This window comes from Myxine glutinosa, chromosome 7 (assembly GCF_964187855.1).
Source record: "Myxine glutinosa chromosome 7, kmMyxGlut1.1, whole genome shotgun sequence".
Lineage (NCBI taxonomy): Eukaryota > Metazoa > Chordata > Myxini > Myxiniformes > Myxinidae > Myxine > Myxine glutinosa.
In genome coordinates this window covers 80,483,978-80,498,578 of record NC_136267.1, presented here as the reverse complement: position 1 = coordinate 80,498,578, position 14,601 = coordinate 80,483,978, and the positions used below count along the sequence as shown (strand labels likewise).

The window sequence follows — 14,601 nt, the reverse complement described above, 5'->3', positions numbered from 1 at the left end:
ACAGCTTTTATACTCAAGGAAGTGTGGGTGTTCCATGACACTAGTTTAAAGAGCTTACACACATTACATCAATGATCCCATGACTTGTGTTTCTCATGAGCTATTGAGTGGCAAAAAGGAAAAGTCAAGCTTGAATAGGCAATGGTCACCCATGGATTGAGCACACTTTTCTTTCAAAGGGAAAGAGTTTATCCCCAGGGTGTGTGTAAGAGATATAAAGGAAGTTCAAGGATATCTTTCGACTGCTTTCCCACTAACTTAAAGGAAAGACTGATGGATTACAGTGGTGAACTAGAATGGCACTCTCTGGAGCGCATACCTTCGCTAGGTTAAACAGTTTACGTTTTGTATCCCACAGACAGGCCGGATATGCATCCGGACATTCAACAAAATCGGATCGCTTTATTCTTGTCACCTGCACAACTCTTCCACCAAGCTTCATCGAAATCCGTCCATGACTGTTTGAAATATCGTGCTATGCATCGTTCTGGGCCCTATCTCTCAATTCTCGCAATCCATATTTGGATCTTCACCAAAATTGAATCAATCCTTCCTTGTTGCACGCCCAAAATGTCCACCAAGGTTTCTCCAAATTCATCCAAAACATTTTGAGAAATCCTGCTCAGACAGACAGACAGGCAAACAAACACACAGACAGAGGTGAAAACATAACCTGTGCCTACCTTCGGTGGCGGAGGTAATTCGTGTACATTCACACAAATCAAGGGGATGTCAAAAGACAATGGACAAATAAACAAATTTAAAGAGATTTGAACCTGCGATTATAGTATCATGTACCAAGTAATAACATGGGAGCACCAAATGGGCCACCAAGTTGAGTTCTAGTCGATGGCTTGACTACCTCTCGATTGGAGTGAAAATGTCAAAAAATATGATTACTTCACTTTTGCTTTTCAATATGCATTACATTTGCTTATCAAAAAGTCTTCCACGCATCGTAGCCGAAATAATGTTACTTGTGTGGGTGACAGGGTAGTTATTAAAATGCAAGGCCTTAACATGGACCGCGTGCACAATGCACATGTAGGATAATGATGTTTGCATGAAACAAGAACTGTGTGTTGAGGTTAAGTCGTCCTGTTTTTTATGCTGTTACAAAGTGATGTTGTGCAAGGGAGCGATTAGCAGTTGTGATTATCTAAGTTAAAGAAGTCGTGTGATCGGACCTTCCTGTCGAACCGGTCAAGGGCAGGCAAGGTAAGGTGAGTGAACCCAGAGAGCACATTAAATATGAAATTGCCCCAGCAACAGCACATACATTAGTTCATGTCTCCCTCCTTCAGGCATCTGTGTTGGCCCGAGGGCATGACATCACCACCAGTGCTGTCAATGTCATCACCTGCAGCAGCACCAGGGTAAGATCGTCCCATTGCAGCGACAATGTGGCTCACTGTTGGCTGGATGCGCTGGCAAGGAAAAGCATCGCAATGGGCCAGAGCTATGGGCCGTGACGTTATTGGGCCGACAGCGGAAATTCGCCATCTTTATGGATGAGTTGCATCATGTGAGGGATAAGAGGAGTTGGAATGGGTGAAGGGGCAGCATTGGAGAACCAGAGAAGCAATAGTCTGTCTCTTTTACTTTGGACCGTCAATGGAGGCACGACGTTTAGCTGGGGACACTCCTAGGTATTGCACAGCTGTTCCGGGATCCATGCATGGCACATGCCTGCCCTACCCTGCTCTTGAATGCTGTTCGCTTAGAGACGTTTGAGCTTACTAAGATTCCATGCCTGGTGTGTATGTGTTTTCAGGCCCATATATTCTTATTGTAATACAATATACAGTCACATGAAAAAATAAGTACACCCCATGTAAGGTTTTGACTTTTTCAACATATTTCAACATACAGCTATTTGATCTTCATTTCAACAACATTGATAGATAAAGGTGATATAATATAACAAATATCATGAAACATTTACATTTTGTAGTCCATTGTATAATTTAAATAAACCTAAATGCAAATTTTGCATGTGGAAAAAGTAAGTACACCCCTACATTTATCACTACTTCAAATACCTAAAATTAGAATCAGGTGCACCAGCTCAGGTGCAAATGATTAGTACATCGATAGAGAGGATCTTGGAGGAACCTGTCTTATTTAAACCTCAGACATTTAGTTTGGTTTGCTCTTTGTTGTTGAAGTGTGCGACGTCACCATGCCTAGATCAAAAGAGCTCTCTGAGGCCTTCAGAAAGAAGGTCATAGATGCCTACACGAGTCTGGGAAGGGATTTAAAAAGATCTCCAAACAATTTGAAATCAATCATTCGACTGTCCGGAAGATCATCTACAAGTGGAGAAGATTCCAAACAACTGCCAACTGCCAACTGTGAAGGAAATCTCAGTTCCTTCCACCAAGCTCGGAACAAGTGTGTGTCTACCCTCAGGAGTGCCAGGAAGCACTATCTCTCCTCACTCAAGAATGAACTCTCAAACCTGTCTCCTTCCTCCAAATCCTGGTGGCGTCTGGTCAAATCCGTTTCTAGTGTTTGTTCCCCCTCCATCCCCTACCTTACCTCAAATGGCCACACAGTTGACATCGCACATGACAAAGCCGAATGCCTCAACTCTGTGTTCGCCTCAAAATCCTTAGTCCCAAACCCATCTCTCTCTGTTCCCACCTTTCCCAGTCGAACCCAACTGCTCCTGGACTCTGTGTCCTTCTCTCCTGACAAGGTGGAGGAGTTTTTGTCAAACCTCGACTCTGATTCTGCAACTGGACCAGACGGCATCAGCCCACGGGTCCTAAAATCCTGCTCTGCCGCTCTATCTCACCCTCTCTCTGTTCTTTTCACCCTATCTTTTGCTCAAGGTCATCTGCCAGCATCCTGGAAATCAGCTAACATTACCGCTTTACACAAAAAAGGTGCAAAAACAGATCCTTGCAACTACAGACCAATCAGCCTGCTCCCAATTATCAGCAAAGTCATGGAATCCATCATTGCTTCGGATATGAAATCTTTCCTCTTCTCCAATGGCTTGATCTCTGATCATCAATTTGGTTTCAGACCAGGTCACTCTACTCTGGACATGCTGCTTCTGCTGTCTCAACAATGGATGGAGGTCCTCAATGCCAAACAGGAAATCAGAGCTGTCTCCCTTGACATATCAAGGGCCTTTGATACGGTCTGGCACCCAGCTCTGCTCACCAAACTCTCCTCCTATGGTATCCATGGAAATCTCCATGCATGGCTTGCGGACTTCCTCTCTGGTCGTAGTCAACGTGTGGCCCTGAATGGATTTCTCTCATCTCCCCTTCCTGTTCAGGCTGGAGTTCCCCAAGGAAGTGTGCTGGGCCCTGTGCTTTTTCTGGTCTTTATCAATGATCTCTCTGACTCTCTGGAAAATCCTCTCTATCTCTTTGCTGATGACTCCACTCTCTGCCGCTCCATTCCTCTTCCCTCAGATCGGCAGTCTGCAGCCTCCTCACTCTCTGAAGACCTGGACAAAATCACAGACTGGTCAAACAAGTGGAACATGTCTTTCAATCCTGACAAATCTCACTCTCTTACTATGTCTCTCCGAAAAGATCGACTGGACAACCCTCCCATCTACTTTCTCAACAATCCTCTCCAAGAAGTTCTGTCACTCAAGCTTTTGGGTCTCACTATCTGCCATGATCTTTCTTGGGAAAACCACATTTCCAAGCTGGCCTCCAAAGCCAGTCGCCGACTGGGCATCCTCCGTCGTGCGAAGTCCTTCCTCGGCACACCTGAGCTCCTCACCACATACAAGGCTTTCATCCGCAGCTCAATGGAATACTGTTCTCCCCTATGGGCTGGTGCTCCTGCCTCACACCTGGCTCGGCTTCACGCTGTTGAATCCAAAGCTTTCAAAATCATTGGAATCTCCCGCGATGAAGCTATCTCTGAGGGCCTTTCACTCACTCACCGCAGGCAGGTAGGTGGCCTTTCTGTCTTCTACCGACTCCTCTCCGGCCTTGCTCCCCCAGCTCTCTCTGTGCTCTGTCCCCCAAATATTCCTACAGGTCGCACAAGATCTGCCAGCAACCCTCTGATGGTTAAACTGCCGAAATCTCGGCTCTCTGCTCACCTTCACTCTTTCATTCCTCTTTTCTCCCGCCTGTGGAACAAACTCCCACACTCCCTTCAATCCCTCTCCTCCCTCCAGGTCTTTAAAACAGCTGTTCACCACCATCTCTTATCTTCCCCCATCCATAACCTTGATCTTTTCTACCCCCACTAATTCACCCCAGATCCACCTTGTTTGAAATTCCAACTTCTTTCCTGGAAATCCTGGCAGTGTCCATATGTTTATACCTCTCCCACCCCCCCCCCCCCCTTCACATGCCTCCCCCCAAAGCCCTCTCCCTCCCACAGATCTCTCGATGTCTCCATGTCTCTCGGTCCCTGCTCTCAAATGTTGTGTTTGTGTCCTTCCCCCTCTCTCCCCATCTTGTCTACCGCTCCCGATGTTATTTGTTTTATGTGTCTGTTTGTCTTTCTGTGTGATTAATGTTCGCTCTTTCACGAGCCTCGATCTTGTATACAAAAAGAAAAAAAAAAAAAAGAAAAAAAAAAAAACTTGTTCCGGCCAGGCCGCCCCAGCAAGTTCAGCCCGAGAGCAGAACGCAAGATGCTGAAAGAAGTCTCTAAGAACCCCAGAATGTCATCACGGGACCTACAGGTAGCTCTTGCCACTGTTGATGTCAAAGTGCACGAGTCTTCCATTAGAAAGAGGCTGCACACATTTGATCTACATGGGAGGAGTGCCAGGAGGAAACCTTTGCTGTCCAGAAAGAACATCAGGGCAAGACTAAAGTTTGCCAATGAACACTGAGGCAAAGACCAGCACTTCTGGAACAATGTGCTCTGGACAGTTGAGTCAAAGGTAGAGCTATTTGGCCACAGTACCAGAGAAGACATGTTTGGCGAAAACCAAAGACAGCATTTGACGACAAGAACCTGATACCAACTGTAAAGCATGGTGGTGGAAATATTATGGTTTGGGGCAGCTTTGCTGCATCAGGGCCTGGGCAGCTCACCATCATAGAATCCACTATGAATTCTTCATTGTACCAGATAATAATAATAATAATAATGCATTTATTTTATATAGCGCTTTTCAGGAAGCCCAAAGACGCTTTGACAGAGTGCAAAACATAACGCATAGCAAAACATAAAGACAATTGCAAAAAAAGAAGAATCAATAGGGAAATATTCAAAGCACAAAGGAGGGAGAAGGAGAGGAGATAGTCAGGGGTTAGATGCTGTGGGTTAAATGTTGAATGCAGTGTTGAACAGGTGGGTCTTGAGTGATGTTTTGAATGTGGTGAGTGAGGAGGAGTCTCTGATGGTGTGAGGTAGCGAGTTCCAGAGGGTGGGAGCAGCGATGGAGAAGGCCCTGTCCCCCCAGGATCTAAATTTGGTCTGGATGGGGGGGGTCAGGAGGATGGTACCAGCAGAGCGGAGGTTGCGGGTGGGAGTGTGTCTGGAGAGGAGGTCAGCCAGGTAGGATGGGGCCAGGTTATGGAGGGCTTTGTAGGTCAAGAGGAGGATTTTGTACTGGATTCTCTGGGAGATGGGGAGCCAGTGAAGCTTGTAAAGGACGGGGGTGATGTGGTCACGGGTCCGGGAATGGGTGAGTAGACGGGCAGCGGAGTTCTGAATGTATTGGAGTTTATTGGTGATTGTTGAGGGTGAACCATAAAGGAGGCTATTGCAGTAGTCCAGACGGGAAGTGATGAAGGCGTGGATGAGGGTTTCTGCAGCCACAGAGGAGAGGGATGGACGGAGACGGGCGATGTTTTTCAGGTGGAAGAAGGCTGTCTTTGTGATCTGTTTAGTGTATTTGTCGAAGGAGAGGGTTTGGTCAAAGATGATGCCAAGATTCCGGATGTGAGGGGAGGTGGACACTGGGAAACCGTCGATGTTGAGGGCAAAGTTATGGGTGGACTTGGTGAGCGTTTTTGGGCCTCCTTTATGGTTTATGATGGTGGTACCAGAGGGTGCCTGAGGATAATGTGAGGCCATCTGTCGGAAAGTTGAAGCTCAACGGAAGGTGGACCTTGCAACATGACAATGACCCTAAACATACCAGTAAATCCACCACGGAATGGCTGAAAAGAAAGAGATGGAGGGTTCTGGAATGGCCACGTCAAAGCCCGGATCTAAATCCCATCGAGATGTTGTGGGGGGATTTGAAACGAGCTGTGCATGCAAGAAACCCCTCAAACATCGCACAGCTGAAAGAATTCTGCATGGAGGAGTGGGCAAAAATTTCTCCCAGTCGATGTCAGAGACTGGTCGACAGTTATAAGAAACGCCGACTTGAGGTTGTTTCTGCCAAAGGGGGCAATACCACCTATTAGAGCCAAGGGTGTACTTACTCTTTCCACATGCGAAATTTGCATTTATGTTTATTTAAATTATTCAATGGACTACAAAATGTAAATGTTTCATGATATCTGTTATATTATATCACCTTTATCTATCAATATTGTTGAAATGAAGATCAAATAGCTGTATGTTGAAATATGTTGAAAAAGTCAAAACTTTACATGGGGTGTACTTACTTTTTCACGTGACTGTAAGGGTTTATTTATTTATTATTTTTGTCTTTCATCATGTGTCTCTCATCTTGCTAGTTCTGTCCAAAAGTGTGTCTCATGCCTGAGTCTATTGTTCAATAAATCCATAAAATCACATATCAAGTTAAAATCCTGATAACCGGAGTTAGCCGACACTTGGAAAAGGATTGCACGCTTAAAGTGAACGACCAAACTGAGCTCCAAACTCAGTTCTTGAGGCATGACCTCGGCATGTGCATTTTCCTACCACGTGCTATTCCCTGCTCCAGGATGGGGAGCATCCACACAACAATATTTTATAACAGGAGATAATGGGTGCTGGTGGTGGTGGTGTCATGGTGGTGGTGGTGGTAGTGGTGAAGACCCAAAGGACCTATGACGGGATATGAGTGCTCACAATAAGTTGTGGACATTTCTAAGGCTGTAACTAATCATGGAACAACCTTTAGAGGCCATTTTTCCCCACATAGCAGGGGTTGGCCTTTTCCAGGCACCGTGGTCCCCTTTTTGAAGCAATGTTTTATGGCCGGATGCCCTTCCTGCCACCAACCCTGTTAGTCGCCTCTTGCAACACACAGGGAAATACCAGTGAACTGGTACTCAATTTGCCGACCTCGGAAGGATGACAGGCTGTCAACACCCCTGGTGTTAACTCAGCGATAAGACCGGGATTCGAACCCAGGATCCTAGGATCCCAAGCCGACACCCTAACCGCTAAGCCAACACCAGGCTTTCCCGGATCCCGGAACAGCTGTGCATTAGCTGTAACTAATCATGGACAGGTCATAATTCCATCCAAGAGTGCAGACGTTCCCCAGAGCAGCATTGGGAATCAAACCCATACCAGTGAGGGCAATGCAACAGCGCTTTGCCTATTCAACTACTGAGCCACAAAAACCCACCAAACTCTGCAGACTTCTTCAAAATCTTCCGAAGAGATCCCGTACGCTCTCGAAAAGTCTGTGCATTTTGCCTGTGGGATCAAATCATTTAAATGTGGCATTCATGTTTCAATTATTTCTCAGAAGAAAAGACGAAGCAAACTTAATTACTGGAAATAGCTGGTTTATTATAAGTGCCATGTCTCCAATTATGCAGAACAAAAATAAAGCAAGAACAAAAGCTTACATTAAAACACCAGTCAAGCAATGTGGGCGTTTATCAAAGCAGATGTTACAACTTCTCAATATTTAACCACGAGTACAGCAGTAATCGTTGCATATTGTACTTGCAAATGCAACTCAATTATTACTTGCAAAATCGAAGATTTTTCAAGTATATTGGTCGGTTGCGTTTGTTACTCTGTCTGTCTGTTTCTCTGTCTGTCTGTTTCTCTGTCTGTTTGTCACTCGCCTACAGTTCACAATTCTACACCGATCATCATGAAACTTCACCAAGTTGTAGAGGTCGTCACAATTGAGAAGCCTATTGATTTTGAGGTCAAAGGTCATCTGGAGATCGAATTTCTAAAATTGCCATTTTTCATCCGATCGACTTGAAAATTGAATGTTCAGCATTTGTATATCGAGTCGCTAAATTGGGAAACCAACTATTTTTGAGGTCAAAATGTCAAAAGTCAACTCAAGGTCAAACTTCTAAAACCATCAATTTTCATCTGAAAAATCGTCACTTTTCATCCTATTGACCTGAGCTTTGATCAATATCGTCAATTTTAATCTTTAGGAAATGGACAATGTGCTGGATCAATGGAAACCTTTTTTGGGGGAGAGTTGTGCACTGTGGACAAAATATTTCAAAAAGTTGTGGACAGATCTCAGGACAAAAAGCTGTGGATTAGGACCTTGCAGGTGAATAGGATTTCGGGTGTACCATGGAATGATATTGTATGGACGGAGGATGCCCAGTCGGCAGCTGGCTTTGGAGGCCAACTTTGAAATGTGCTTTTCGCAGGAAAGATCATAGCTGTTAGTGGTGCCCAGGAGTTCGAGTGGCTGAACTTCCTCAAGAGGATCGTTAACAAAAGTAGATAGGAGGGTTTGCCAGAACAGACCTTTTGGAGAGAGACAGACACACGACACACAGACACAGACACAGAGAGAGAGAGAGAGAGAGAGAGAGAGAGAGAGAGAGAGAGAAAGAGAGAGAGAGAGAGAGAGAGACATTGTCTGAATTCAAAGATATATTCCAAGTGTTTGTCCAGCAAGTGATTTTTGTCATGATCTGAAGAGAGGGAAGAGGCTGCAGTCTGCCTGTCTGAAGGATGAGTGATGTCACGGCAGAGGGTGGAGTCATCAGCAAATAGATAAAGGGGGTTTTCCAGAGACAGAGAGATCATTGATGAAGATTAGGAATAGAGACCATGCGATTGTATATATGTGAGTTGTGTAAATAAAACTGTTTGTTTTCTGTAAATGTGGTACATTCTGTTTACCAATGCGGTGCCATATGGTGGTGCAGAGATTTATGCAATAAGGCATCATGCAATGAGGTAAGCTCGGCCTCCTTAATCACTGTAGATAGTATTGTGACTCAGCAGGAGCCTCGCTCGAACCTGCGGCTCCACCAGGCGGCAGTGTGACACATACGCCCAATCGCTTGCTCAGGACCGGTGGGGTTGGCTGGCGCTTCTGTCACACGAACACGGATCACAGATTAGGACTGGAGTTATCCGGACTGACTTTGACCGCAGTGTTTGACAATGAAGAACAGAACCATACTGCACAGGATAGAACCATCTGCGAAATGGAAAACGTTTGTGCGTCCAAGGTGGTGGATAGATTATTGAAATACAGTCACGTGAAAAAGGAGGTACACCCCATGTAAAGTTTTGACTTTTTCAACATATTTCAACATACAGCTATTTGATCTTCATTTCAACAATATTGATAGATAAAGGTGATATAATATAACAAATATCATGAAACATTTTCATTTTGTCGTCCATTTTGGTTTCTGAGACCAAATAATTTTTTTTTTGTTTGTCTGGTTGATTTGTTTGTGAAATAAATGTTAGCTCTTTCACGAGCCTCGATTCAGTATACAAAAAAAAAAAAAAAAAAAAAAAAAAATTGTATAATTTAAATTAACATAAATGCAAATTTCGCATGTGGACAAAGTAAGTACAACCCATTAAATGTTTTTAAAAATCTTTTCAACATATGTGGACATATCAATATTTGATCTTCATTGAAACAGTATCTATAGATAGAGGTGATCTAATTGAACAAAAAACAATGACAAATTGACTTTGCAATAATTTATTCAACAAAAAATTGTTGCACAGCATGCACAATTGCATGCACAGCTCGTTTCAAATCCCCCCACAACATCTCGATGGGATTTAGATCCAGGCTTTGACGTGGCCATTCCAGAACCCTCCATTTATTTCTTTTCAGCCATTCCTTGGTGGATTTACTGGTATGTTTAGAGTCATTGTCATGTTGCAAGGTACACCTTCGGTTGAGCTTCAACTTTCCGACAGATGGCCTCACATTATCCTCAAGCACCCTCTTGTACAATGAAGAATTCATAGTGGATTATATGATGGTGAGCTGCCCAGGCCCTGATGCAGCAAAGCTGCCCCAAACCATAATATTTCCACCACCATGCTTTACAGTTGGTATCAGGTTCTTGTGGTCAAATGCTGTCTTTGGTTTTCGCCAAACATGTCTTCTGGTACTGTGGCCAAATAGCTCTACCTTTGACTTATCTGTCCAGAGCACATTGTTCCAGAAGTGCTTGTCTTTGCCGAGGTGTTCATTGGCAAACTTTAGTCTTGCCCTGATGTTCTTTCTGGACAGCAAAGGTTTCCTCCTGGCACACCTCCCATGTAGATCAAATTTGTGCAGCCTCTTTCTAATGGTAGACTCGTGCACTTTGACGTCAACAGTGGCAAGAGCTACCTGTAGGTCCCGTGATGACATTCTGGGGTTCTTAGAGACTTCTTTCAGCATCTTGCGGTCTGCTCTCGGGGTGAACTTGCTGGGGCGGCCTGGCCTGAACAAGATGTCAGTTGTTTGGAATCTTCTCCACTTGTAGATGATCTTCCGGACAGTCAAAATATTGATTTCAAATTGTTTGGAGATCCTTTTAAATCCCTTCCCAGACTCGTAGGCATCTATAACCTTCTTTCTGAAGGCCTCAGAGAGCTCTTTTGATCTAGGCATGGTGACGCCACACACTTCAACAACAAAGAGCAAACCAAACGAAATGTCTGAGGTTTAAATAAGACAGGTTCCTCCAAGATCCTCTCTGACGATGTTCGAATCATTTGAACCTGAGCTGGTGCACCTGATTCTAATTTTAGGTATTTGAAGTAGTGATAAATGTAGGGGTGTACTTACTTTTTCCACATGCGAAATTTGCATTTATGTTTATTTAAATTATACAATGGACTACAAAATGTAAATGTTTCATGATATTTGTCATATTATATCACCTTTATCTATCAATATTGTTGAAATGAAGATCAAATAGCTGTATGTTGAAATATGTTGAAAAAGTCAAAACTTTACATGGGGTGTACTTACTTTTTCACGTGACTGTAAACCAGGACAATTATTGCACCCAAGATACTACGTTTGGAGCTGGTGGCAGCCGTGCCATTGAATCTGTCTCTGCCTCTGTCTCTGTCTGCAGCGTTATGCAGGTTACAAATAAGGTAGCAGCCAACCTCTAATATTGATAAACTGATAAACTACCCAGAAAAACAAACAAAGAAATAAATACATAAATAATCAATAACTTAGAAAAAATAAATAAATCTGTAGCAAAGATGAGATCATTGTGAACAGAGCTCCAGCAAATAATTTTTTGATGCGTTCAAATATACTCACCTGTATCCATGGATACACAAAATCTGCAGAAACAGACAAATCACATTTAGACCGAGCGAGTTCATAGAATACGATACCCATGCAGTGTTCAGGTACATACTTCAATTTTAACAAAATTTGGATATTAAAGATTGTTTTCAAAAATCCAGAAGCTCAGCACTACTGAAGCAGTCTTATCATAACGCTTATACACTGTAATAAGACAACATTGTCACAGTTTAGAGGCTTTATTGATTACCATAGAACACAGCGTCATTCAGCATCGACATAGCCATAATTGGCGGCCTCTTCTTCACCCTCTCACATTCCACGCCCTTTCATGTTAATTGTTATATGCTGGGTGTTTCAAAAAGATTGATACAACTTTGACTTCCTGCCATTCCTTTGTTTGTTTTTTGACAGATACCGTTTTCCTTTTCAGGGTTTGGTGGTGTTATCATGGTATTTGTTCCATGGGATTTCTAGCTCTGTAGCTCAACTATGCCATTGACAGTGGAGCAGAAGACAAAAATGGTGGCTCTGTGGTATGAGACTAAATCATTTATGTAGACACCCGGCGGAGGTTCAGCCGGGAATACGACCTCAGAACATGTGTTGGACCCACAAATTATGGCATTCAACATTTTGTGAAACATTTTTAGCACAAGGGTACAGTGCACGACCTGAGCAAGGGCAAGTGTCAAGCAGCATCAGTAACCAAGAGCCAAGCCAACATCGACGCCGTGCGGGATTCTGCAGTGGACAGTCCCAAGAAATCCCACCGCCGGCGGCGCTCACAGGAGCTGGGCATCAAACCAACATCAGTCTGCCATATCCTCACTAAGGAACTGAAGCTTTTCCCATACATCATCTCTATTAGGCATAAACTGAGTCAAGATGACATGAGAAGGAGACTTGATATGTGCAATTGGCTCAGTGACATGATGGAGTGGTACCCAAACTGGATCAACCTGATGTGGGTCAGTGATGAAGCCCGTTTCCACATGAACGGTGCCATAAACAACCACAACAACATTTTCTGGGGGGGGAAAAACCACCTGAGGAGAACATCGAGAACGTCAATTATAAGGATTTTGCGTAAATGCCAATTTCAGACCTTGGCCTCTCACTAACTCTAGCAGTGACTTACTGCAATAGCAAACAGTGATAGAAAATACCATGTCATAAGCTTTCAAGAAATGTTTGGTTCACATTCCTGAGGTTTCTGTTTCTTGTAAATAAACGTTTAAAGTTGTATCACTCTTTTTTAAACACCCTATTTTGATATATTGTCTAGCATGGTTCTTGAAAGTACTGTATAAAGAAGGCGATTTGTGTTCTACAATGTTCAAGTATATAACGTACAAAAATGGATGAGGTGTGCATGTCATTGGTTATTATCTCCATTTGCGGGTTTCAGAAGGTGGAATGGAGCCCTCGCAGGTCTTAAAATATCCACCTTCGTGTGTGTGTGTGTGTGTGTGTGTGTGTGTGTGTGTGTGTGTGTGTGTGTGTGTGTGTGTGTGTGTGTGGAGGAGGGGGGGGGGGGTTGGGGGGAAGGCATGGGGGGGAAATAGAGTGGGAAGTGTTTTTGTGGAGTTGTACTGGAGCTTGCTTTCTGATGTCGAATGTGATACAACAAAATGATCGTTATTATGTCCTGAGTTGATAAGGCTAATTAACTATAAAGAGTACGGAAGAATTCCCTCCCATGTTATTAAACGTGTATTAAACGTGCATGTTATTAAACATGTTAAGGTGTATAAAATATTTTAATAGGTCCTTCCATGGCATGGAATTCTAATAACCAAAACAATGATATTGTCCTATCCATGGCCGGTGAAGACCGGCCTCAGGCAAATAGCCGAAACCTGGCGCACGCGGGAAGGTTTGAAGTCTTACCTGATCGGATGGCCGACATGGGGTTTGATGACTCGACCCACAAACACAGAAACAAAAACAAGACAAGAAAAGTAAAATTCAACAAATAATGAATTAATGAAAATAATTGCAAAGACAATTAAAATGTTGAGGTAATAAATTATTTCCTAATTTGAGACATCACCACTAAGACTTGTATACAAACAAGGGGACAACGAAAGTAAAATAAAATAAATAATGTTTATGTTGTGCCACCACTTAGCTCCGGTCTCAACATGGGCTTGGTGGGCGTCACAGGTCCGGTCGGTTGGTGAAATGGCCACGTATTGACCGGCTCAAGATGGCGACACACCTCGCTTTTGCCACACCATGAATGTGAGGTAATTTGGGCCGGCGGTCCCCTCGCATTCTCCACTCCTTCCAAAACGCTGCGAGCTCCACAAACCGCCCGTAACGCCCCCACCTCACGATATGAGTTTGCCACGCTGATCCTTCTCTGCACTAGGTCCACACAGGCTCCGAAATCGCTCCACCAGCGCAGCCGAACCAAAATGCGACCGCCTTTCATGAACGCCAGGACCAGAATAAGGAATGTGACCACCTCCAACAACCGCTAGCACAAAGAGACGACAGAGCAAAAGGCACGCAGCCATCCTCGTTGAAAGCCAGCACAAAAGAGAGCCTGATGGCGAGACGGCGTCTTTTTCCCTTCAGCTCTCGAATGTTCGAAGCTGACTTCACACTCTGTCCAATCATCACTCCATGGCTTCCTAACCAGTCACGAAGCTTGGGGCGTGGCCTCGGTCACGAGTCGTCAGGGGGTGGGGTCTAATCTCTGTTCGGGAATGGTCGTATGACTTCGGGGTTTCCTTGCTGAGCGGTAAATGCCGTTTGTCAGCCCTGGCGGTGTTGTGAGCGAATGAGTCGATTGCCTGGCCGGCTTATAATTGCAATAAAGACGGAGGAAATATCACAGGGGGCAAATTACACACCAGGGAATTAATCTTTAAGCCCGAGAATTAATTAACACAAAGCCACGCACATTATGGCGACATGCAAACACTCTAACCCGGACAGGCGGCCTACTTACTACATCGTAATTTGCCGCGGCATACGGAGCATTCTAATCAATACATTTCTAACTTCCCTATGAGGTATTTCATGCCTACCCCCACAAACATAACAATATCATTGCAACAAAGCAAATATTAATTAATACTAATAATATCAACAATATGTATGTATACTAGCAGAAGTACCCGGCGTTGCCGGGCGGGGGAGGGCAGAGGAGGGGGGTAAGGGGTGTGGAGGAGGGAAGAGAGGGAAAGGGAGAGGAAGGGGAGGGAAAAAGTGGGGTTAAGCAATCAGTT

The 14,601-nt window shown here is 44.1% G+C and overlaps 1 protein-coding gene across 5 annotated transcripts in view; it reads right to left on the bottom strand.

Annotated features, from left to right (window-relative positions):
• Positions 1-14,601, bottom strand: part of OVCA2 (OVCA2 serine hydrolase domain containing) — a 73,209-nt gene that overhangs the window by 23,374 nt on the left and 35,234 nt on the right. The window contains exons 2-4 of one of the 5 annotated variants that reach the window (XM_078781907.1): positions 13,253-13,283; positions 11,372-11,394; positions 7,478-7,548 (exon numbers count right to left, since the gene is read on the bottom strand). In XM_078781907.1, coding sequence (XP_078638033.1) covers positions 7,478-7,548; positions 11,372-11,394; positions 13,253-13,283 — 125 coding nt within the window. Of the gene's footprint in view, positions 1-7,477; positions 7,549-8,967; positions 9,037-9,087; positions 9,164-11,371; positions 11,395-13,252; positions 13,284-14,601 lie in introns of those variants that run through there. The other 4 variants (XM_068122581.2, XM_078781908.1, XM_078781910.1 and 1 more) reach the window with 4 other exon arrangements.